The sequence below is a fragment of the Prosopis cineraria genome, unplaced genomic scaffold, assembly GCF_029017545.1.
Source record: "Prosopis cineraria cultivar Desert tree isolate PC_DT_omini unplaced genomic scaffold, ASM2901754v1 PC11, whole genome shotgun sequence".
In the NCBI taxonomy this organism is placed as follows: domain Eukaryota; kingdom Viridiplantae; phylum Streptophyta; class Magnoliopsida; order Fabales; family Fabaceae; genus Prosopis; species Prosopis cineraria.
Window position 1 is genome coordinate 4,451,624 of NW_026555342.1, and position 25,715 is coordinate 4,477,338.

Consider the following 25,715-nt stretch of genomic DNA (forward strand, 5'->3'; position numbering starts at 1 on the left):
CCCTTTTCACTATGCTCTCCAATCCCAATAAATGGTATTAGAGATTGGTTGAGTGGTATTAAAATTTATTACTAATTAATTTTTTTAATATGTCCATTATTGTAAAGTTTGATATTAAAAAATTTATCGGTAATATGAGTTTTTAAATTTAGTAAGAGAAGTTTAATAGTAAAGTATGTTTGGAATTTATATTAAACACCAATATTTCTAACAATTTTTCTTAAGATAAAATATACTTATTTCCTCTTGGGTTTGGAGGGCAACATCGAAAGAACTTGACAAGCAATAAAGAGAACCTTTAGATGATGGTTGGAAAGAATTGTATTCTTGTTTAAAATCATAGTATGATTAGCTGGAAGATGAACACAAAAGAATGTTTTCTATATAGTTTATTGTATCCAGCAAATAGCAAGATTTTCATTGATTATATAGTTGAGTATTGGATAGGTCATGACTTTCTTGTGGATGTCAATGAAGGAAGAATATACCAAAATGCACTTGACAGTGGTCAAATGATAATTAATCACCTTATCAATAGATCTTTGTTGGAGGAAGTAGAAGTGATATATGTCACCATCTCAATATAATTTCTATGTTCACACTGAAAAAGAATCCTATGAGGCCCACTCATAAAAAAATTGGGGATGCTAAATGGGTATTTATGGTAAACAACAAATGAAATAGTTTACCCCAAAGTCAAGATTGCCATATTAATGAAACACTCTTGCTGCAGAAGAATTCATCACAATTATCTACGTACGATTGATACTTTTCTTGAAAATATGAGGAATCTTCTTGTCCTAGACTTGTATGATATTGCCGTTAAAAAGCTTCCACCATCTCTATTAAATCTAACTTGTTTGAGAGGACTCTATTTGACTTCATGTAAGCACTTAAGAGATTTGCCTCCTGAAATAGCATCACTCCAAGTTCTCGAGGTCCTTGATATTCAAGGTAGCCTGATAAGTTTCGTGCCTTCTTGTATTGGGAGCTTGGCCAATATAATATGCTTACGAATTTTATTTGATAGAAGTTGGGAATAAAGTCATGGCCAAGACTTAAATGGTGTAAATTATCATGTGATTTTGAATATTCAAAATACATAACTAATCTTCAAATTATCACGTGGTGGCCAAGACTTGAATGGTGCAACTCCACATGTCCTCATTCATTTCATTGTCTCATTAGTTTACTTGTGATAAAACATCTTCTGGTTTGCTAAAGCCTCTCTCTTAATTCAACTTATTCACAAGGCTTTGAATTGTCTTGGCAGCCTATGGCTTTACAAAAACTAATTTGCTCACCTTGTTTTCCAAAATCTGTTCAACAGATCGATTAGTGGTGTAAAGAATAAACATTTACTTTGTTGAATTTGCTAGAAGAATTCATAAAGAATTGGAGAAAAAAAAAGATTTTTGTTGATTTTATATGAAGTTGTGCACCAAATTGATCTAAACTCTTTCGAAATTCAAAATGACAATAATGGCAATAAGGTTGTAATCATCACTCGATATTCATAGATTTGCAAATCATATTTAACGGACAGGCAAGTTAGGTCCCCTTATTGATATCTGATAATGAAGCCAGAAGATGTTTCAAGACATTGTTAGTCTTGTTATTGATAGGCCTTGTATTTGACACATTGCTCTATGTCATATTTGTAAGCAGTGCGCTTGTCTTCCCTTTCTTATCCTTAAGATTACAAGCTCTTTTAAGCATAGAGAAACTGCTTCTAGTTGGTCGACATATCTGAATGATTTCAAGTCGTGGCCTCAGCTTGGAATTGAAGGATTAGAAGAGGTTACACTCATGTTTGGAATTTTGTTATAATCAACTTAAAGATAAGAATAAATAAATATGCTTTCTATATACTTCACTCTGTCCTACACATAGCAAGATGGACCCTGGCTATTTAGTTGAGAGTTGGATGGGTCAATGCTTTCTTGGTGATGTTAATGCAACAACCAAGTATAGAAGTTTGCGCAATCAAGGCATTGATACACTGGAGAGCCTTATTAATGTCTCTGCTAGAGAGAGGGGAGCAAATGGTATATATCAAGATGAATGATTGCCCTCTAATGTTATCTTCTTTGGTTTTATTGGAGGAAAAGGGAGGGATTTTTAATAATTATTTGCTTGGTTTTAAAAGGGAGGGAAGGGGAGGTAGTAATTAATTTACTATTATATTCCTATATATTAGTTTACTTTTTTTAATTGTTCCTTGTATAAAATAATTTTACATCTCAATTTAAATTGTATGACTTTTTTAAAAATTTACTATCATCCTATCATATTGTCGATTTGTGTATAAAAAAATTAAATCAATAATTATAATGATAACAATTTTTTATAAAAAAATAAATAGCTCCCTTATGTATATAATAAAATATGATGATCTATAGTTTTTTTTTTTTTAAATCAACAACGTTAGTCAAAGTCTAAGAGTGAAGTGCAATCTAATATGAATGAGATTTTTTTTTTGACTATGGGCATACTTAAAATATTAAAAAATAAATAAGGGTAAATTATTCATGAAGTTTAGCTCCCCTCCAAAAAGTTCCAATTTAGAGAGGAGCAATATGAGGAGAGGAAATTGGTTATTTTGGCTTCCATTTCCTCCAATTTTTTTTTAATCAAATGACTCCTCTCCTCCAAGACCTCCAACCAAACATACCCTTAGGTTTTTTTTTTTTTTTTTTGTTGGAGGAAAATGTGGTTTTAATGTTACTTTGTTTGGTGTTGTTGGAAGGGAGGGGATGGAAGTGATTTTTAATGATCTCTTATTTGATTTAAGAGTGGAGGGGAGAGAAGGGAAGGGAAGGTATTAATTAATTTACCATTATATCATTATATCTAAGTTTTACATTTTTTAATTATTCCTTATGTAAATTAATTTTATACCTTAACCCAAATTGCAAAGTTTATATGATTTTATATTTTAAAACTTTGTCAATAATTATGTCAAATCTACACAGCTTTTTAAAATTTATAAATTCAGAACTGAATTATTTTATTTGTTAATTTTCAAATTAATTTTGATATTTTAATATTTCTTAAAATATAAGAGAAAAGTGGTTCATTCAAATATTCACGCATGTGACTGTGTCAGTCTCTCCCCTTTAGGCCTTCATCGTCAAGTGCAAGAAAGAGGGAGCTTTAGATGATCTCTGGCTCTATGCATCGACCCTGTGCGTAGGAAAGCGAGGTCCATGGACCATGATGATGCCAATGGTGAGACTGGTAGTTTGGGTGAGTCGACCTGTAAGAAGAAGGATGCCGCTAGCTTGGGTGACTCAATCAATCTGGAAGAAGGCTCTCACAAGCGCAAGAGCGATTTTGGTGCTTGGACATTCTTAAAATATCAACAATAAATTAAAGATAGATTAGTCATAAATTTTGTCTTCCTTTCAAAAAAAAACTTCAATTTGAAGGGAATTAAAATGAGAAAAGGAGAGAAAATTTTTTAGCTCCTCTTCACTCCAAAATTCATAAACCAAATGAGGGGAGGGGAGCCATTTTTCTCCCCTCCCTTCCAAACCTTCTGACTAAATACATCTTTAGAAGGAGAATTATGATTTGAAAAGGGAGAATGAAGTTAAATTCCAAAACTTTCAAAACTTTAAAATTAACTATGGTTACTTGGATTTTTTTTAAAATGAGTTGTAAATATCATTTAAATAAATATGAATTTAAAAATTTCAATTACAAATGATATATTTAAATTTTACTCCATTCATTTAAAAATGCAAGGCATTGTTAACTAAATCTTACTTCTTAACAAAATAGTTACTTATTTTCGACATTATCTTTCTATATTTACTTTTATGTAATAGGATGTTTCACTCTAAATTAAATATAAAGTGATTATTCAATGGGGTATTTTGAAAAAAGTGTAATAATTATATCTTGAAATATTCAAAATACCTTATATTTTTTAACATTCAATTCCTCAAAAAATATCTTATATTTTTAATAGAGGGAGTAAATATAACTATCAAATTATATTAAAAATTTTTGTATGTAATTATCTAAATCAATATTTATAACTCATCTTTTTAGAGAATTTCATCAAGTACTTAACTATTACTAATTGAATGTTTTGGAACCGTCATGTACTTTGTTGAAAATGTATATTTCAATATGATGAGGTATGTTTGGAGTATTGTTCTACCTAAATGTGTCAGAGTTGGCTTCTTGGCATTACAAGACAGACTATTGGTTGAGTTTCATAAAATTCTTTCTTTACTAAATTTACTAATTACTTAATCAACATATGAACCGCTTAAAAAGTAAGAAACAAAAATGATATGAGACTTTTAATGGGAAAATTTTAAAGGATAATTTAAAAAAGTATTCTAACAAAACTTTAATCTATAATTTTTTTTAAGGAAAAATTATGCATAAGTCCCATGGAATAAACTTATTTATCAATAAATTTCATGAAATTAGAAAATTAGAGCCAGGTCCATTGAGACCTAGATGTAATTTAAAATTAAATTATAAAGACAATAAGACTCTAATAAAATATACATTACGTCAATCAAATAATTAATTTATAACTACTTCATCAACAATTTTTAAGTATAATTTTAGCTTTTTACAACTATAACTTCACATGTCTAATAGTTAAACAATTATGCATTATTAACAACTACTTCATTAGTAATTTACAATTATAAATTTAACTTTTTTACAAACTTTACATATTTAATATTTAAACTGATCAGTTTAATTATTGAATAAATGAAGTTAGAATTGTAAAACGTTGAAGTTATAGTTGTAAATTATTGATAACTAAGTTATAAATTATTTGACTAATATAATGAATATATAATAAGGGTATTATTATCTTTTTATCTCAATTTTAAATTATACTCAAATTTTAAGGGGCTTAATCGTGGTTTTTTAAATTTTGTAGGATTTATTTACAGATAAGTCAACTTCATAGAACTTATATTGAATTTTTCCTTGTTTTTATGAGAAAAAGTATGGCAATGCAATGCCCATTTACTTGCTGAACTCATTACATAATGAAGTTGAAAAAATCCCTCTATTAAAAAGAAAGGCGAAATAAATGGATAGAATAAGGGAGAAAAAAAAAAAACGAACATAGGCAAAACATAGAGCATGAAACTCGCATAAATACAAGCGCTTTGTTTCTGTCTGTTGAAGCAGAACAGAATACTGTCTTCTTTATGGTGAAATAAAGGGCAATGGGCACTCCAATCATGCACAAATATATCCAATCCCACTTAGAGATTAGTATAATGGTCCATGCTTTTAAGATACAAACAATCAATCACTCTCAAAACCCAATAACCAAAGCAAATAGTTTATTAAAGTGTACAACAACAATGCTGCAGATCTTGTGATAAATCTGAGGAAGCGAAACAACATTTTCTCTTGCTTGGCTTCAACACTATAAATGAGGGCAAGGAAATCATCATGCTTCAAATCCGGGGAGAATCAGTCCCCCAATTCTGAAGAAAACAATAATATAAGAATTTATTATATATGACATCATAATAACTTTCTTGCCTGAAATCCTTTTAGCTATATATTAAACTTCTAACAAAATCAAAATAGATATAAACACTTTATATGCAACCCCCGGGTAAATTTGTGAAATTCTCCCTTCAAAATTTCTCTAGATGTAGGGGTTCAAATGACAAGTTGAAGCTCAATTGGGCATTGATCCCTTCATTTCATTTTTTTTCCTCTTCAAAGCTATAATCTTTTAATGGAACCTTTATAATCAAAACATTTTTTTAACAAATAAAATTATATTCCTACGAACAAGCTGTTACTAGTTGATATAGTAGTGAAAGTTTCAAAGAATAATCTTGTAAAAATTATCAATGTTGATAAAAGAAAGGAAATTTTAGTACCAAAGAAATAAAAGAATGTCACCTGAATCACTGGCCCCCCCGACTGCCTCTACCTCGCATGAAGTTAATTGAGTCAAGATATCAAGGTCCTCATCAATTGCAGAAAAGATGTGATTAAATTTATCAGGCCGATCTTGTTGTCCCCACTCTGCTTCATTCCATGTGAGTGCTTCCCACCATTCAGATTCTCCTATGATATCTCTCAACGTTTGGCTTAATAGTTCCTTAGAGGAAAGGCTTTTGTGTTTCGGACAATAATAAAATCCCATCCTCTCTAAGCTTCTTCCAATAGGCACTCCACTTGAAATGCTAACTAGTATTGGTACAAAGAGAAGTGATAACTTTCTCAATCTTGGGAGGAAAATGTATGTCGTTGGCTCTCCTAAGGTTTGGTAACTGATGATGCTACTTACCTTGGGACAGTCGTCAACTATAAGCTCCTCCAAGTGGGAGAAATTATAAAGCATGCTCATGGTGAAGATGGGGGTTAAATTAGGGCAAGTATGCAGTGCTAAGAACATTAGCTTACAAAAAGGGAAATTGCCAAGAGTTGCCCTATTAATGATGCTTGTCAGATTTTTCATGTGGAATATAGTCAAGAATTTCAGCTCACCAAAGGAGTCCTCAAGCACGTTTGAGTTTTCATCTCCATCTACAATGCTTTGCATTTCATTACACCCTGCCAAAATGCATAATTGTTGCCGCCTCAAATTATTCAGCCCGAATTGGATTAGGTTCTTGATGGTCATGTGGCAGTCTAAAAAAAAAGGCCTTTGCTTTAGAAAGAATGCACGCCACTTCATTTGGAAAATTCTTACCGTTCACAAATCTTAAGCTGCAACTACTTGCTGCAAACTTTTCTTCAACAGTAGGCAATACACGTGATATTATTCTTGGCATATGATGGCCCGCAATGAATCTAAAAATTAACAAAAACTTTTGTATGATGGGCTCGAGAAAATTAACTCTTACTCTTGGGATGTATATGTCCAATTTTTTTAACTCTTCTAATGCATTAATTTCTTCAAGGATATGTTCGACGTTGTTGAGCCACCACTCATTATCTGAGTTAACATCAATGCATAATTCCTCCAAATTAATTTTGAGTTTGGATAGAACACCAAAAGGTATCATTGCAAACCCGGATGATGACATGAATTTATTCATATGACCACTACCATGATGAAATCCAAGAAGAGAGAGATAATGTATTTAACTTGGTCAACTTTTGGATGTCATTTGGCAAATGTGTAATTTGAGTGCCATGGAGGTCAAGCTCGATAAGATTTGTAAGTTGACCAATATTTGCAGAAAGTTTTAGAAAAAGTTCGCAATCTCTCAAATAGAAATATTTAAGTTCTCGTAAATTATAAAATGATCTTGGAAGATCATGTATGCTACTAAGGGACAAGTCAAAGAGTTTGGAGTTGAGGTATGTGGTCAAAAAATGAGGGCGGTACTTCCATCAAATTGAGGTTGTTTCCTAAAGATAAAATTCTCAAGTTAGGAAAATTTAGAGAATGTGGAAGATCCATAATTGAAGTTTCATCAAGATAAAGCTCCACAATATGATGGAGTTGAGCAATTTCTAAGGGCAGCTGTGTGAATTGCTTACACCCTGTCAAAGACAATGTTTGAAGTTGATCCAACTCAAAGACGAAACTGGGTAAGCTTTGTATGCCACTATAGGATAAATTTAGGCTTCTAACAGGAAAAGTTGTTAGAAACTTTCAGGCTTCATGTGAATCCCAAACATTTGGGGGCTCTGTCAATGGTAATGGTCCTCTCATCAAGTAATCATGTGATTTTTTCTCTAGCATTGCATCTAAAATAATTTTCAATTCTTCTGGCAATAGGATATATTGTCCATAAATATCTTCAATTTCTTGTAAAATAGAAGTCTCCACAAGCTCTCTCAAGGTATGCTCTGCCTCTTCTTCATTGACAATTAATTGTTCAAAGAACCAGCGGGCAAACAATTCACCTTTACTCATCTTAGCTTATAATTTGAAGGCATTTAAACATTAGGTAAGGCGAGGCTTTTTTCTTTTAGGAATAACATCCTCCCATACGATGTTGATGAATGCATTTTCTATTACTTCACTCACATGTTTGAATGCAATTAGTTTGTAGGGTGGGCTACGATATCCCAACTTTTGCAGCATTTCCTCCCAGATTTGAACATCTTTCACATGTTTCAGCTACTTTGCCATGAAGACAATGGCAAGAAGATGGCCAGCACACTCCTCAACGATCCGTACTGCAACTCTCTGGATGGCACTTGATGAGTGCACAAGCTCTCTGCCAACATTCTTGCAGAAGACTTCCCAAGGCAGAACATGATCCTCTATCCTGATTCTAACATCCACCTCGTAAGCCAATTCATCATTTTGGGGTGCCGATGATTCTGTTGTTATAATTACTACAACATCTGTAGAATATAGTTTATTTAGAGGCATACTCACCTTTCGAAGGTCTACTTTTTTGTCACCATCCCCATCCACTAGAAGCACCAAATTTCTGTGACTTTTATTTTGCCCTGGAAGCTCTAAAACTTCACACTTGTAATATTCTCTCCAACGCCTTACAGGATCAGTCTCCTCCATCCACATTGAAACATCAAAAAAATAGAAACTCTTCATCGATCTGATCGAGATGAATGATTTGGAGAGCCTCAAGTGTCTCCCCCGTTTGGAAATTTGCTTTGATGTCTTCCACAACAGTTCGTTTTTCTAAATCATTTCTCGTTAAGAACCACACAACAGGCATTCTCCACTCAAAGTGGTCATAAGAATCTGATAAAGATTGAACTAGTTGGTTAACAGCAAGACGATAAGATAAGTCAAGGATGGGTGGTGGCATATGTTCGGAGATGATGCTACCCCCATTGATTATTTGTTCTGTTATGTCTTCCGGTATAATCCCTTTCACATGTCTCAGTGGACTTTCAGACAAACAATGTTGGAGCCTTTCCTGCGAACCCTCTTGGGCTCTTAAGTCTGAAAATTCTATGATCCATTTCCACATAGAATGCTCATAGCCAAGCTTCATGGGATAACTCAAGATGAAGTGTAAAAAATCCCTCATCCTCACCAGACTCGATAGATCTTGCACACGATTTCCGAGCACAAGCTTTCAAACATAAAAAAAAAAAAAGATACTTTTTTAAAAGATTGACACCTATTATTACATAACTAACTTTTAACTACTGCTGAGATTGACACCTATTATTACATAACTAAACAAAAAATCCCATCACCATACAATGTACATAGCATTCAAGAATCTAGAGAGCTTGAACATGTCTGTCATAGTACTTTTTTTAAAAGAAAACACACATTGCTTTCAAAGTTTAACTAACTTTCTAGTTAAGAGATAAATTATGTAATTCTTTCAATATCAAATCAAAATAAGTTAATTTTTTTAAAAAAATAAAAAATATTAATCACAAGAGCTACTTATTAGGAAAATCCTAAATGGAAGCAAAAAATTTAATTTGACTGAAAAAGTGTCTTAATTAAAAACTCATCTTAGCTCATAGTTTGAAGGTCACAAACATAGTGTAAGGTGAATTTTTTTCCCAAGAATAATATCCGCGGAGATGATGTTGATAAATACATTTACTATTACTGCTTTGGTCTTATTTATATAATATTTTACAAAAATAATTTTTTTAAAATTTTATTCTTTAAATTAAGAAAATATTTGTACAAATGATAAGGTAATTCATTGTTTTCTTTTAGTTCCTAAGGGTATAACTAAAGTTGTTATGTTCTTTCATAAATAAAACAATGTGATAACTTTTTTAAAAAATATGTGAAAAATGTCTCAGATATTATATAAATTTGATGGGAGGCATCACTCACACGTTTAAATTCAGTCCGGTTGCAGTATGGTAGGATCGAATTCTGTAACTTTTGCAACATCTGGTTCCAAATTTGAACATCTCCCACATCTTTCAACAACTCTGCTACATAGACAATGTCATGAAGATGGCCATCACACTCCTCAACGATCTGCGCTGCAACCCTCTGGATGTCACCTGATGAGCATACAAGCCCTTTGCCTATATTCTTGCAGAAGACTTCCCAAGGCAGAACATGATCCTCTGTCCTAATACTAACATCCACATTGTAAGCCAATCAAACATTTTGGAGTGCAATGATTCTGTTGTTATGATTACAACACCACCCCCAAAATATGCTACACGTGGCAACTTTCGAAGGTCTACTCTTTTGTCACCATCCCTATCCACTAGAAGCACCAAATTTCCGTGCCTTTTATTTTCCCCCGGGAGCTCTAAAACTTCAAATTCCTAATCTTTCTTAAAAGACTCTGCACTAGTAGTCGATAGATACCGAATCATTGAAGCATCATCAATTTCATCGGTCTCACTAAGATGAATGATTCGGAGACTCTCAAATGTCTCGCTGATCTGACAATTTGCTTTGATCTCTTCCACGACATTTCGTTTTTCTGCATCATTTCTCGTTGACAAGCATACAACTCCCATCCAATAAAATGAGTTAACACGGCTTTCTGGAGAAAAAGTCTGAGCCAGTTGGTGAACAGCAAGACGAGTAGCCAAGTCAAGAATGGGTTGAGGCACATGATTGGGTGGTGGGTCTTTGCTGGTAGCAGTAGCAAGCTCCTTTGAGTCGCTTTTGTTGAAGATGATGCTACCATCATTCTTAATCTCTTCTGTTATGTCCTCTGGTATTATCCCTTTCACATATTTCAGTGGACTTTCAGACACAAGATGTTGGAGCCTTTCCTGCGAACAATATTGGTCTCTTGACATTGAAACTTGGGACATCCATGACTTCAGAAACATTTCATCATAGTCAAGCTTCATGGGGTAGCTCAAGATGAGGCATAAAAAATCCCTCATCCTCATCAGACATAGCAGATCCTGCACAGGAAGTTGTTAAACAAGAAAGCATCACATATCAACAGCAACAACACGTTTGACCCCCTCAACCTCAAAATCTAACAGACACAACTACAGACAAAATCTGATCATCTAACTTCTTGTTAGATGGACACTTCAAATATAAATTTAGAAATTCTAAATTTTGTAGCATGGTGAAATGAAGGAACAGTGCCGTTCTCAGAAGTTCGTATTTCATATTAGATTGGTGAAGTCGTGAAGATATTTATTAATTTCAATTCTCATGGGATAAATTAATTCTATATGTGACTTTAAAGAAATGGGACAGAAAATATCCTCATCCAACTTACAATTTCTTCCTTTGTAGGAATGGGATCCTCAGTTGACTCAGACATCTTTTTCCTCGCGGACCCAGTCTGGCAACCAAAGAATAATGCATTGAAAAACATATCAGGTATTATGAGGTTAAGATAAATGAAAAACAACAACAACAACAACAATCTAACTTCTCATTAGATTGACGCCTATTATATGAATTAAAAATTTATAAACAAAAGAATATGTTTTTTTTAATTTATTTTTTGGCAAAAACGACAAAATTTTACTCCTGTTCCTCCATGTCATGCAATCACGTTCTAGACGAGTTTTATTATCCAAAATGTAAGTCATTTTGCAAGATAATGAAAAGCGTTAGGTTTTTTTTCCCCAAAAATATCCTTGTTTTAATTATTAAAAAAATTATATATATATATATAATTATAATATTCAATGGGAGTAAATATAAAATAAAAGAAATGTTAAATAATTTTATTAATATGACTAACTTGATTATAATAAAATAGTTGAAAGCATAAGGGAAAAGTATATAGGATAACAAGTAAAAGTCAATAACCCCGGACAAAGAAAAGATCTTGTGAATGAAACTTTGTAGCCGAACAGCAAAATAGGTGAAGTCCCTAACTAGCAAAGAGCCCAAAATTTAGAACAAATAAAGTATGCCACAGAGACAAAACATGCGCATAACTATATGTAAGGGAACAATTGAAATTTGGAGTCACTCTTAAATGCAATTTGAGATTGCAAATTGGGAAAAGGATGCGATGCTTCTGAGGAAAAACGTTAAATCATCACAGTCAGTTTTTCACAATCAAAGACTGCAATACATTATACAAATATTAGCTAGATTAAAATGAACAACAATAATCACAACGTCATCAATACTCTAACTTGTTAAATTTATGTATACAAATAATTAAAAAACTATCATAGGTGCAATATAATCACAATAATAACCAGGTTGGAAAAACTGAGAATTCTTTACAATTAATGAAATTTTGATGGACTTATTTGAGATTAAAGGGGACTTAATTGTCATTTAACCCACCATATGAACCGTGACAAGAGGACGCTACTTATTGGGAACTTGCTCTTGGATGAGCCCAGCTCTTTTCCTGGTATTGGCGGGCTCTGGTGTTCCAATCGTCGCCCCTAGTGGGATTTAAAAAGACATCAAATTCGTTTCATCCTTTAAACATGTGATGGGAGGTTTAATTTCTCACTTATGTTAATGAAAAGCACTCTATAGCTAGCCGTTTGCTTTCTTGTGAGAGACCCCGCGACGAAGGGATTAATCACTGCTACCGGTGGTGAATACCTTGAGCAATTAAAAAAAAAAAGACATCAGATCAAGAACAAGAATAACAAGTTGGTCCAGTATATAATTTAAATTAAAAAAATTTCATGATAAAATACGAAAGAATATATTAAGATTCATGAAAGACATTAAGCTTCCAAATTAGATGACTTGTAGAACAAAATCCTTTTATGACACCCTCAAAAGCTAACATATACACAATCACACATTTCAAAAAAAAAAGGAAAAAAAGAAATTTCCCAAGTACGCACCCCACCAAAACCACAAATATGGATCAAATGCTAAAGTCCCATTTGATTATTAAAAGAGAATGAAATTAATTGAAAAAATTAAAATTAAAATAAAATAAATTACATTTTCTTTTTATAACAAGCATAATAAAATTTATTAATATATATTATAAATATGACAATTATTACATCCTTTTAAAAATCTCATAAATCATGATTTATAATTTCATGAACTAATTATCCATTTTCTATATGAATATAGTTTACCCATCCTTTTTTATCATTTTATTTTTATCTTTATTTTTTAATCAATTTATTTTTGATAACCAAACGCACCTGAATGTTTTGTGACTAAAATGAATAGAAATAATATATTTATATTTTAAAAAATCCCATCTTCGAATGGATACGTACTATAGCACCAAGGGCCTTTTTACCCCTTCCGGACTCGTCATCTTTTGACGACATCTTTGGAAGCAACTTCTAGAATCAAACAATATATTCTCCTACATCCATCCAAAGTCAAACAACAAACAACAGTATATATGTATGTACAAGGCTAATTGTTGGTCAATTGGAATAGTGCATGTCTTAAAATAACCACATCATGCAGAAAAACACAAAAGAGTTGGTCCATCACAGAGGGGTAAAAATGAAAAACGACTGAAACATAATTTAAGGGCTTTGGTGAAATAAGTGCTAATTATTTAGTTCAGACTCATAAGCAGGGAAATTAAATTAAATTGTAACTATATATAACTAGATGGAGTGGTGTGAAAAAACAGAAGCTAAAACTAAAAATTGATCCTGAAAACTTTCACCTGGTAAAAGCTTGTAACGATCAAGTAGTGCTCAAGATATATAAAAATACGAATATAAAAGTTGAAACAAAAAATGAACTGAGTTTTTGTAATTCGAAAAGAAAAAAAAAAAACACTGAACTGAGTAAATAGATCAATTAAACACTGACAGATAACATAGATGGCATAAATATATAATTTAACCGTGTCTTACAATAATAGAGATGTGAATCTTTGCACAATTTGAAGATCTATAAGCCTCCGATCAACCACCAGCGATTAATCAGCTTTCCTTAGTGTTCCAACACAGATCAAGCATGAGACTACATCCTTTTATGGTGTTCAGAACAACCTTAAGAAACAGATGCTTCACACGAATCAAAAACAACCATAAACTGATCTGAAAGATGATGAACTTGTGAAATCAAACATGAAAGGAACATCAACAAGACAAGAAAGGAGTCCAACTGAGAAAATGAAAACAGAGGGGCGGAGTAACTTCCCATCTTTTTCTTTTCTGTTTTTTTTTTTTTGGGAGATAAAGGCAGTGACAAATTGAAAGAGCAGTTTTTTTTTTTTTTTTACTTTTCTTCTCGAAGAAATATCACAAAACCAGGAAAATAAAGCGCAGAAATGAGGAAATACAAGCAACACAAACGAGAGTGCAAAAAAAAAACGTTGAGAAATTAAGAAAGAGCCCGCAACAGCAAGGATTGATATGAAACATGAAACTAAAAAAGACGAGAGATGAAAGAGGAAATGAGAGCATCACTTATCAATAAAGGTTCGATTTCTTGAAGTTGGATGAAACCGAAAACTTGCAACGAGAAAGAAACGGGCAAGACAGCAAATGTCAGTGTTTTTTTTTTTTTTTGGTCAAGAAAAGTCCCGTGCATTCAACTGAATAAGCGTACAGTAACAAAAGAGTTCAAAAGCACAGAAAACAAAATGGTAAGGCCATGGATAAGTAGCTGGAGACTTCATAATAATTATCTTATTTCTTGATATTATTTTATCATTTGTTCCTTTTAAGGAGATTTATTTATCCTTTTTTTTTTTTTTACAATTTCCCTTGAGTATGTGGTCGTTTTGACGAGTTTGTAAAAGTTGGAAGTTTTTAAGATCTATTTTGATAGTTCTAGGTGTATTTTAATTAACATGTGATAAAATTAATTTCTGATAAATTAATTTCTCAGATTAGTTTTTAATATAATTGACTATACTTTGTAAAGATCAAAGTGTTATGATATTTTGATATATATACATATATAGAGGAAGTCTCAGAAATAAACTGGGTCAGATTTGTACTCGTAGCATTATTATTTTTACTTCATAACACAGACTCCAAAAGAGCCTAACCTCATGGCCTCTCTCTATCTTGCTCACTTTTATCTTTAAACAAACCAATTTCTCATAATTAGCTCCCTAATTATCCCTTACTCAAAAGTATTCACTCTTGTTCCTCTCTAGTCTAATCTCTACCAGGCTACTAGCTGAGCCTATTATTGTTGGATCTAGTTTCGTCTTGGTCGATGTGGTTTCATAATTCATTTGATGGACCCGACAACATGCAATGTGTAAAACCCTCTTGAAATTCTCTTATGTAATCATAATTAATTATACTAATCCAAAGCAATTGAGAGCCCAATCCAAAAAGGATTATTAAATTTGTAATTTATAGAATTAGGATTTTAATTTTTTACAGTTAGAATTTCTCCAAAATCATTTGACCAAATTTTAATTAGAATAAAATAATTAAAAGCATGTGATACCTTGAGAAATTAAAAAAACTCAAAATCAGTTGAAAACATTGAGTAGAATAAACAAAGAGGCATATCATGACATTTGCACATGCGCCGTGGTTGCCCTCCTTTGTGCCACCCGCCATGATGTGTTACACGTATCAAACAGTTACCCAGGGCAATTTTTGATGTGCCACATTTCTCCATTTAACATTTGAATGAAGTGATTTAAGTGTATACGGATAGTTCTTTTTATAAATTAGCTAATGGCATGAGTTTTACTTTTAAATTAAATTTCACAAAGAAGTTAGATACCCAAACACATTTTCACAACTTTTCACACTTTTCACAATTTAAGGGTTTCCAAAATCCCACACTTGTGCCAAAAGCTATTTCTGACACTCAAAACATACTCAAAGGACTTAGGATTACCTGTACAAAACAACACATGAATATAAACTCAATAATTTCAAATTTTTACTCTCGAACGCCTTTAATAACATAAATAGGAGGGGGAGATTTTAATATTGTGTTTCTCAAGCAATATTCATAATTATAATTAAATCAACATTCTTACACTTGCACCAGTATCTCAACCCTATTAACACTTTAACAACTTACATACAACGTCCTAAAACCCAAAATACATATCAAAAGTATAAACAATAATGTAGTACAAGTGTATGTACAAAATGCAATCTAATTGATAATATTCAATATATTACACAAAATAAGTAAGATGAGGAGGTTTCATAGTAGGAATTCCACAAATTCCAAAGCCTTCATAGTCTTTCCCTTTTTTACACTATAGCTAGAGCCTATAAAATATTGCAAGAAAGGGGTGAGTGTAGCCACTCAGTAATCAAAGTATATCTACCATATACAATTACATATCAATTGATTTAAAAACATATAAGTGAGAGTTGATTACTCAAATCATACTATTACATATGACACAAGTTATAATTTCATGACTTTACTTATTTTCACATTTTTCATTTCAAAATTACCAAGTACATTGCCATAATACACACAGTCATGTAACAATGACTTAATCCATCAATTCCATGCACGTTACCATAATATAGACAACCATATGATAATGGCACATTCACATCACAACTTGCCACAAACTTATCAACCATATGACATGTTGAATATACACATATGCATTTCTTATACGCTCCTTATATCTTTTGACTGAAACTATGGGCTATAATATCAGTTAGGGTCCTGTCTATGTGATTAGACTACCCGAGCTCACCAATTGTGAGGTGTGACTCGGCCAAAGATCACAACGCTCACTTTTGAATCACAACTTCCCCTACTCTCAAATCTCTGAAGTGTCGTATACTCTAAGCTAATCTCTTCCACAAACAAGTGGAGATAGTTAGATTCTAGTCTCTTGACAAACTATGAGATAAGGGTAACCTTTATGCATCAAGAGGCAACCATAATTACCATATGAATTTTCTACTCCTCTCCCTAAGCGAACTCTCACTAAATGATCATATAATATAATAAGCTCACTCATTTCACAACTTCATTACTCCATATCAATACATTGGGTTTTACGATATTACGTTACCCAAGTGAATATCATTATTATTTTCACAAACTCTCTCCACTTAAATTCTTAATTTCATAACACATCCTAAATTTTCATTAGTCACATGTGTAACATGTGTAACATTCATATGCTATAACAACCACACTAACTTATCAATTTGATAAACATTAAGGTTTAACACATAATAATGAACTATGCACATTTTCAAATAACATTTTGCCAACATTTCTAAATGGAGGATTCACATTTCACATATAATGCACACATCATTATTCATAAAATATAAATTTGGGAATCCATTAAGGCATTTTTCACAAACATAAATCAATTATTAAATAACTAAAAACAATAAATTTCTCCTAATTACTTCTAACCTTTGAAAGATCAAAGGTTTATCTTCAATAACTTGATTCCAAACTTACTTTATAAGCTAAATATAGTACCCAAATGATTAATCTACAATTATTGAAGTCTGAATTTATCAACATTATATTGTTAAATACACACTTCTAACTCTAAATTTTCCATTTTTAAAATACTCAAAGCCCTTATTTCTTACAATTAGGCTTCCCCATTCAGTATTTAACTCTCTTTAGCTCCCATTTGCTTTATTAAGCTTTCACATTATCATTAATGGCTTCCAAACCAAGTTTATCTATTATAATAAATGGCATCTTCAACCATTAATGCACTCATAACCACCAAAACATGTAAATCCATTATCCTTAGATTTAAATGCCTCAAACAATTCCTGTTAACTCCATTTAAGTCAATGATTTAAACTCATATTCTATATGAATTGAAAATGGTCTCTTATTATCAAACCCTAATAAAAAACTACAAAAAATAGGATGGGAAGGAAGAAGAATAGATTACAAAAGTTACTCTTGAGGTTTGATAGCTTCAAAATGCCTCTAACCTTTCTGAAATCAAAACCTTGACAGAGCTCTAAGTCTTTTACTTCCCCTTCTCTCATTTTCTCTTTTATTTTGCTCTGTTTTTATAGCAGTCCTCACCCCACCCCACTGGAGGTCTTTTAAAATGGGCCAACTCACCTCACGGCTTTTCTCAAGGTGGTACTTGAGTTATTTTTTATCTCATCAAAAAGGTCTTTTAAAACCTTCCTAAGCTTTAACCTCCAACCTCCCCATTCCTTTTCCTCTCTCTTCTTTGTGACTACTACTAAAATTTGGATAATTAATAAAAATATTAGTTTGTATTACAAAATAAAGTGTAAAAATACAATAAATATTATAAAATATTTTTTAACTTCTCAAATAAAATATTAAGTAATACATAATATCTAAGATATCATAACATTAGCTTTTCTATTTTTTAGTTTCTATACAAACGTAACACTTTCTAATGAAATAAAAATAATTTTCTGTAATTATTCATATTGAAAATATTTATCCTAAAAGCATATGATACTTTTCATCTTAACAAAAATTGTATGATATTAATAACTAGCAATTATACTATAATTTTTCAATGAAAATTTGGCTGTTTCTTTTGTATCATTTGGTGTGGTTTCATAAGTCATTTGATGGACCCGACCACATGCAACTTAAAGAAATGGACCGTGAGCGAGGGGGTGGAAAAACATCAAGCAAGCTGTCAAGCATCATCACCAACAGTGTGAGCACCAATAATTACACTCCTAATAAGCCAAGAGCATATGCCCTACTCCGTCTCCCTCTCGCTTGGCGCCTATTTGAATACTCTTTTAAAATTAATTTTAAATTTAAAATTATAGTTTTAAAAAATTTTATTTAAACATCTCAATTTTTCAAACTCTATTTAATTTCAAAACTCGTTAAAATTTATTTCATTTTAAAAAATTAATATCATAATCAATTTTTAAAATTTTATCTAAATACTATCACATTCTAATAATTAATTTTTTTAATTAATTTTTTTTAATTAAAATCCAAACACACCCTTAATCTTTTCTTTACCCGTTCCTTTCCCACCCTCTTCTTCGTCAGTTGATTCCTTCCCTCCCTCCCTCCCTCCCTCTCCCTCTCTTTCTTTGTGACTACTACTGAAGTTTGGATAGTTAATAAAAAGATTGGTTTGTATTACAAAATACAGTGTAAAAATGCAATAAATATTATACAATATTTTTAAAATTCTCAAATAAAATATTAAGTAATACTTAATATCTAAAATATCATAACATTAGGTTTTTTATTTTTTAAATTTCTACACTTTCATATATAAACGTAACACTTTCTGATGAAATAAAAATAATTTTCTGTAATTATTCATGTCGAAAATATTTATCGTAAAAGCGTATGATACTTTTCATCTTAACAAAAATTGTATGATATTAATAACTAGCATTTATACTGTAATTTTTCAATATAAATTTGGCTACTTCTTTTGTATCATTTGGTGCGGTTTCATAATTCATTTGATGGACCCGACCACATGCAACTTAAAGAAATGGGCCGTAAGTGAAGGGGTGGAAAAACATAAAGCAAACTGTCAAGCATCATCAGTCATCACCAACAGTGTGAGCACCAACAATTACACTCCTAATAGGCAAGTAGCATATGCCCTACTCCCTCTCCCTCTCGCTTTGTCTTTTCTTTACCCGGTCCTTTCCCTCCCTCTTTTTCGTCAGTCAATTCCTTCCTTTCTTCCCTCCCTGCCTCTCTCTCTCTCTCTTCTTCGTGACTACTACTGAAATTTGTGTAGTTAATAAAAATATTGATTTGTATTACAAAATAAAGTGTAAAAATATAATAATATTATAAAATATTTTTTACTTCTCAAATAAAATATTAAATAATACTTAATATTTAAAATATCATAACATTAGGTTTTCTATTTTTTAATTTCTACACTTTCATATATAAACGTAACACTTTCTAATGAAATAAAAATATTTTTCTATAATTATTCATATTGACAATATTTATACTAAAAGCGTATGATACTTTTCATGTTAACAAAAATTGTATGATATTAATAACTAATATTTATACTATAATTTTTCAATATAAATTTAGCTTGTATCAAGATAATTTTATATTTTAATTTTGTATTATTTTATAGTTGTTTTATATTTTCTTATGTCGTTAATTTTAATTTTTAATTTTTATATTAATTTAATATATATTTAGAATTTTATTTTTAAAATAATAATTTTTTACTGGGTATAAAATTTTGCCCCCATTAATAAACTCTTCTTGGTCCATCACTGCATGTTGGTCGGGTTAGATACTTTTTCCAATTAATATTTTAATTGGTCCTTTCCCTCAAATTTTCCCATGTTTAGTTTGTATTTGCTTCTAGAATATTGATCATTTAATTCTTGTATTTTGGAAATGCATAAAATTTAATTTGATCCAATTCAATTTTTTATGTTTTAGCCATTTAATCTAGAAAAAATAGTCTACAAGTTCTTATAATTTTTTAAATTTAAAATTAAATTCTTATAGTTTGTTTTGTTTCGAGCCTTTATATTCTAATTTGTTAAATTCATTAATCCTTGAATGTTATAATCATTAATGAAAAGTTGATTTTTTTCAAAACAAAAATACTTTTGAAATTTATAAAAAATTGTTTAATACTTTTTTTAAAAAAATTGAATTTAATATAATATATAAATATTTTATCATTTTTTATAAAAAAATTATATGGATGAAAACGTTTTGGAAGACATGGCCACTAATTTTGTCTTATTGTGACTCCAATATAGCTAAAAAGTATGATACCCATTTATTTTTTTTAACATTTTAGTATTTTTATGGAATTTTTTGAAATGAAATAATTGCAGAATTTAAAAATAAAAACTTCAATTTTAAATATGCATGTTTGTGCGTGAATTAATTTTGAATTATAAAAATTATGTAAGTAATTAAAAAGTTATATAATCACTAAATAAAAAAGCAAAAATATTTAATTTTTTTAGGGAAAATTCAGGAATTTTAACATTGATATATTAACATATCTAATATGGAGATTCAACTTGTCCTTATATTTTATGACCATGTTACATCTCATTTTTTAAAGGATTAGATTTTGACTCTAAGGGTTTAGGAATTTGTTACAACTGATTATAAAGCATGATCATTAAATACTTTTATGCTAATTATTTTTTTAATTAAGAAATTAATATAAATATTCAAATTGTCCTTAATTTAGGATTTTAAATATGAACTTACGAATTATTACAATTTTAAAAAGAAAAGTTATGGATCTCAGAATAAAACTTATAGATAAAAAATAATATTTACAATATTTGAGAAATATCAGAATTTTAAATGAAAACTTGCAAATTGTTATTAAATTCTTGTATTTTTAAAAAGAAAAGTTGTGAATCTTAGAATAAAATTTGTGAATAACAATTGATATTTGTAATACTTGAAGAATATTAAGATTTCAAATACAAACTTGCGAATTATTGTTGAATTCTTGTAATTTTAAAAAAAATTTATAAATCTTAGAATAAAATATGTGAATAACAATTGATATTTAAACTAAAAATATTTTAATCATTTATATTAATTTTTTAATGATAAAAAAGTTTCTAAAAACTTTATTAGTATTATGATATTTTGAAGGATTCACTTATCATTTACATAATTTAAAGAAATTTTATTATTATTTTTTAAAAAAAGAAAAAGGACTCTTAAAACTTAATTAGAATCAAGGACTTTCGAGAAGTTGCACATGCTTTGCGCCCTCAAAAATTAAAAATGTCTCAATGGGGCCTTGGGTGTGGTATTTTTCCTCGAAATTTCATTACAACGAAGCTACGCGGGCCCCTGACCAACGCCATTATTATAAAGTCTGACCTCCCTGTAATATCATCTTCTTAGTTATCTTCATCTCTTGTTGATCTTCTTCCCACCTCGGGAGCTGCTCCGCTCAGACGTCCTTCACCAAAAATTGAGATCTTTCATCGGAATCAAGATTCAGACCACCTCCAGAAAGAAGCTGGATATCATCTTCTGCTCGAGTTCTGGGTTTATATATGCACAAGTCATCACTGCATCTTATTCTTAATCAATTTCTCTTGTGAGTTGTGGTAACTTTTTAATGTTGAAGCAGCTTCATTTAGAACTCAAATATCCATGTTCTGAATCTTACAGTCAAGCACCGGCTTTAGCTTTATGTAGCAGTTTTTTACTTTGATGTGTTTCGGCTTATCATGAAAAAGGTAAAATGAAGAAGACGGAACAATAAAAATTAAAAATGCTAGCTTCGTAACCGGTAAGCTGTAATATATATAATAGCATTAATGGTCAAAACATATATATATATATATATATATATATAATAGCGTTTAAATTTAGAATTTTATTCTTCTTTGACGTATAATGATCCATATGACAGTATAGCATATCTTCTTACTTCTTTAATTATTTGAATAACTGATATTTCTATTTCCATATACAGCATCATTTTAAATTACCTAAACATATAGTAATCCTCTTTTGGCCATGTTCTGGGTAAACATGAGCCGTCACTTTCTTTAATTTTTACATAATGTCTCTTGTAATTTTTCATAGTATTTGATATTGAAACAGCTTTAGGACTCGCGCGCGTGCGGGTGCGGGTGCGGGTGCGGGTGCGTGTGCGTGTGTGTGTGTGACTTTTACAATCATAACATATTTTGAGTTTAATTAACTCAGGAGATTCAAAGTACCCGAAGCTGCTTTGCTGTTGGAGAAAAGGCTAGGAAATTAGGGAAAGAAGACTAAGTATTGATTACAAGTAACTGATTTTTCTTCTGACTTCCCCACCACAAAAAAAAAAAAAAAACTTAAAGCAGCAGTAGGGTATATTGATTATTTGAAACGGAATTTTTTTCTTTTTCAATTAATGTAGTAATATAAAAATAAAATGACAAAGCACCGTCGCCATTCATTTACTATTTATTTTGCATTTATTATTTTTGAATAATTAATTTATTTTTTAAATTCAAATAATATTGAAAACATTTCAATTTAGAATGAAATGGAAAATAATTGCCATTAATGAAATGAGGATGTAATGGAATATTTTTATTATTTGGGAGTTTTAACTGGAAAAGGAACAATTTTATTTGGAGAGAATGAAAAAAAACAACTTAAAACATACAAATAATAAAATTCTTGTCTACAATAAAACTTGTCTGACATATTAGCTTTTGGTAAAATGACAAATTTTTTACCAATTTAAAATTTGATATGAAACATAGACAAGACAATGACTATTGAAGAATAAGGGATACAATGAATAACAATTTTTTTGTAGATAAATAACTAAAATTTTAATAGATACTCCCTCCGTTTAAAAATATAAAATATTTTTAAATTAAATTTTACATTCTTAATAAAATATTTATCTACTTTTAAATTAACTATATTTTTTTATATTTATTTCTATTAAATACTCTACAATAAATATAAAGTCACTATCAATAGAGACATTTTTTAAAAAAATAATGATTACACCTTAAAAAATTAAAAATATCTTATATTTTTTAACATTAAATTTTTTAAAATATCTTATATTTTTTTAACGGTGGGAGTAATAAATTACAATATCTGTTTTAATTAAAAACAAAGTACAAGTAGGTTTATGCCGTCACTCTTTTTCAATTAATTTTTCTTGTGAGTTGTGATAAATGTGATGTTGAAAGGGTTATATATATATATATATATATAATTTGAATTGCAACCTAAAGTACTGGATTTTGCAGGAAAAAAAAATGTCAAGTTGATGTTAAGCTGCTTAATTGGTGATTATCATTAAGCCAAAGGGAAGAACGAAGAATTAAAAAATCCAAACGACGCTTGATAACTAGTAAGTTGTTCATATTTTACTTAATTGATGAAGATTTTATTCTCCCTCAACATGTATATACATTGATATGTGAGCATGTGACATTATACCATATCATTTTACTTGTCTTAATTGAACAATAAATATCTACTTAAAAAAAAAAGCTATGGCAGTGTTTATATTTTTAATTTCATAACTTTTACAAAATGCTACAAGTTTTAGTGCAATCTAAATTACATATTCTCTTTATTTAAAAAGATAAAAGTATTTTTAAAGAGTTTGATGTTAAAAAATGTAAAGCATTCTTAATCTTTTAAGGTATAATCATCATGGTATTGAAAATTGGATCGGACTGGTCGGGTCAACTTGGAAACCGATGACCTGGTCCCTTGTTCAGTCTGGGTTTATCCTTAACTCAGTGATGGAGTAAACCGATGTAACCCGGTCAACCCGAGTTTAACCGGTATTAACCCGGTTTGACCGGGTTAACCGAGTTATTATTTTTTCAAACTTTTACCCCCAAAATGATGTCGTTTTTTTTTTTCATTTTTAATTTTTCAGAGCTCTGAGTTCGGAATAAGATAACAAAAAAAGTGAAATTGAAGTCAAAAAATGAAAAATTAGAGACAAAGCATGCTAAATCTAAAAATATAGTATTTTATTATTATTAAACTTTTGAATAGTTGGATTTGGTTGAATATTTTTATAATTAATGTCTTTTTATTTAAATTATATTATTTTAATTATGATTGGTTTGCCACCGATTCACCCCCGGTTCAACCCCGATTGAACCACTAACCCGTGACCCAGTGCCATGACTGGTTTAATGACCGATCCGGTTTTACGAACCTCGGTAATCATTATCTTTTTTTCAAAAGTGTCCCTATTGATGAATGGCTTTGTATTTATGGTAAGATGTTTAATGGAAATAAATATATAAAGATAAGGTTAGTTTAAAAGTTAATAACTATTTTATTAGGGAGTGAAATTGAATTAAAATATATTATATTTTTAAACAGATAAATATAATATTTTGAGATAAATGTTACAAGAGAGTAACACAAGCCGAAACGTTTTCATAAAGAAATATTACCTCTTGTATATATTAATTATTATTATTATTATTATTATTATTATTATTATTTAAATAGAAAGTCACAAGAAATGCCATCACTTATTTATTTATTATTGTTTAAATTTTAAATAAATGAGGCAGAATTTTCTAGATAAAACCATCTTGCATTCCTTTTTGAAAATTATATATAGTTCTCGTGAAATAGATTTATTTATAAATAAATTTTATAAAATTTAAAATTCACAAATAAGTCTCTTGGATCTAAATGGAATTTGAAATTGAAATATAAAGACAATAATATCTCTATTAAAAATACGTTACATTTATTAATAATACAACTATTACTTTACTTAACTTTTTACAATTGTAACTCAGATATCTAATAATTAAATTAATTATATGTTACAGTAAGATCAATTGTATACCACTACTTCATCAGTAATTTATAGCTTTTACTTCAACTTTTTATAACTACACAATTTTACATATTTAATGATTAAATCAATCACATGTTATTAATAATTTTAATATATAACTACCTTATTAATAATTTATAACTATTTCATTAATAATTTAATGATCTAGCAAAAATTTATTCACAAATAAAGACTAATAACAAATCTTAATTTGAGAGAAAAAAAGCCGATATTCACATTTTAACAATAATTTATTTTATATTATTTCTTGTTTGTAAATAATTTTTGTCAGGTTTTTTGACGTGATTCTCTCTCTATTTAATTTCTATGAAATTGAGCATTTCAAATCAGAAATATTTTTCAATCCATGATCAAGGTTAATTCTACGTAACAAATGACAGTATAAAAATGCTATTATTTTATTGCATTTATGATTAATTTAGAAGATGATAATCACATATTTTTGTTAGGATTATTGGCAAGAAAAAAATATTAATAAGGAAAAACAATTTTGAAAGATAAACTATGAAATGGGGAAAATGTTAAACTTCAAGCAGCTTGGAAAACATGCATGTTATTTAACAACAAAGTTGCATGCAATTATCTTCTTTTGAAAGATAAGATACTATCCCTCCTCTATCAAACTTGTTTGGTTAATTAACGTTT

General features: G+C 30.0%; 3 protein-coding genes across 5 annotated transcripts in view; 1 reads left to right on the forward strand and 2 right to left on the reverse strand.

Moving 5' to 3' along the window:
• Positions 1–8,089: 8,089 nt before the first annotated feature.
• LOC129285660 (uncharacterized) lies at positions 8,090–8,494 on the reverse strand. The gene has a single exon (XM_054921428.1). The coding sequence runs from the start codon at positions 8,492–8,494 to the stop codon at positions 8,090–8,092; it is 405 nt and encodes a 134-aa protein (XP_054777403.1).
• Positions 8,495–9,832: 1,338 nt separating this feature from the next.
• Positions 9,833–14,268, reverse strand: LOC129285048 (uncharacterized). Of its 3 annotated transcripts, XM_054920594.1 has the most exons (6): positions 13,678–14,268; positions 13,078–13,169; positions 12,339–12,433; positions 12,164–12,267; positions 11,130–11,195; positions 9,833–10,800 (listed from the first exon to the last, which is right to left on the reverse strand). In XM_054920594.1, exons 4-6 carry the CDS (start codon positions 12,164–12,166, stop codon positions 10,204–10,206), a joined length of 666 nt encoding a protein of 221 aa, XP_054776569.1. In that variant the 5' UTR covers positions 12,167–12,267; positions 12,339–12,433; positions 13,078–13,169; positions 13,678–14,268; the 3' UTR covers positions 9,833–10,203. The 3 variants fall into 3 exon arrangements, with proteins under 3 accessions (XP_054776569.1, XP_054776568.1, XP_054776567.1); XM_054920593.1 differs by having other exon boundaries at positions 12,164–12,433; XM_054920592.1 differs by lacking the exon at positions 13,078–13,169 and having other exon boundaries at positions 12,164–12,433.
• A 7,224-nt stretch (positions 14,269–21,492) lies between these two features.
• The window catches only part of LOC129285661 (disease resistance protein At4g27190-like), a 14,076-nt gene continuing 9,853 nt past the window's right edge, over positions 21,493–25,715 (forward strand). Inside the window, exons 1-2 of the mRNA XM_054921429.1 lie at positions 21,493–21,504; positions 21,608–21,754. Of these exons, the coding sequence (XP_054777404.1) occupies positions 21,493–21,504; positions 21,608–21,754 (159 nt within the window). The remainder of the gene's footprint in view (positions 21,505–21,607; positions 21,755–25,715) is intronic.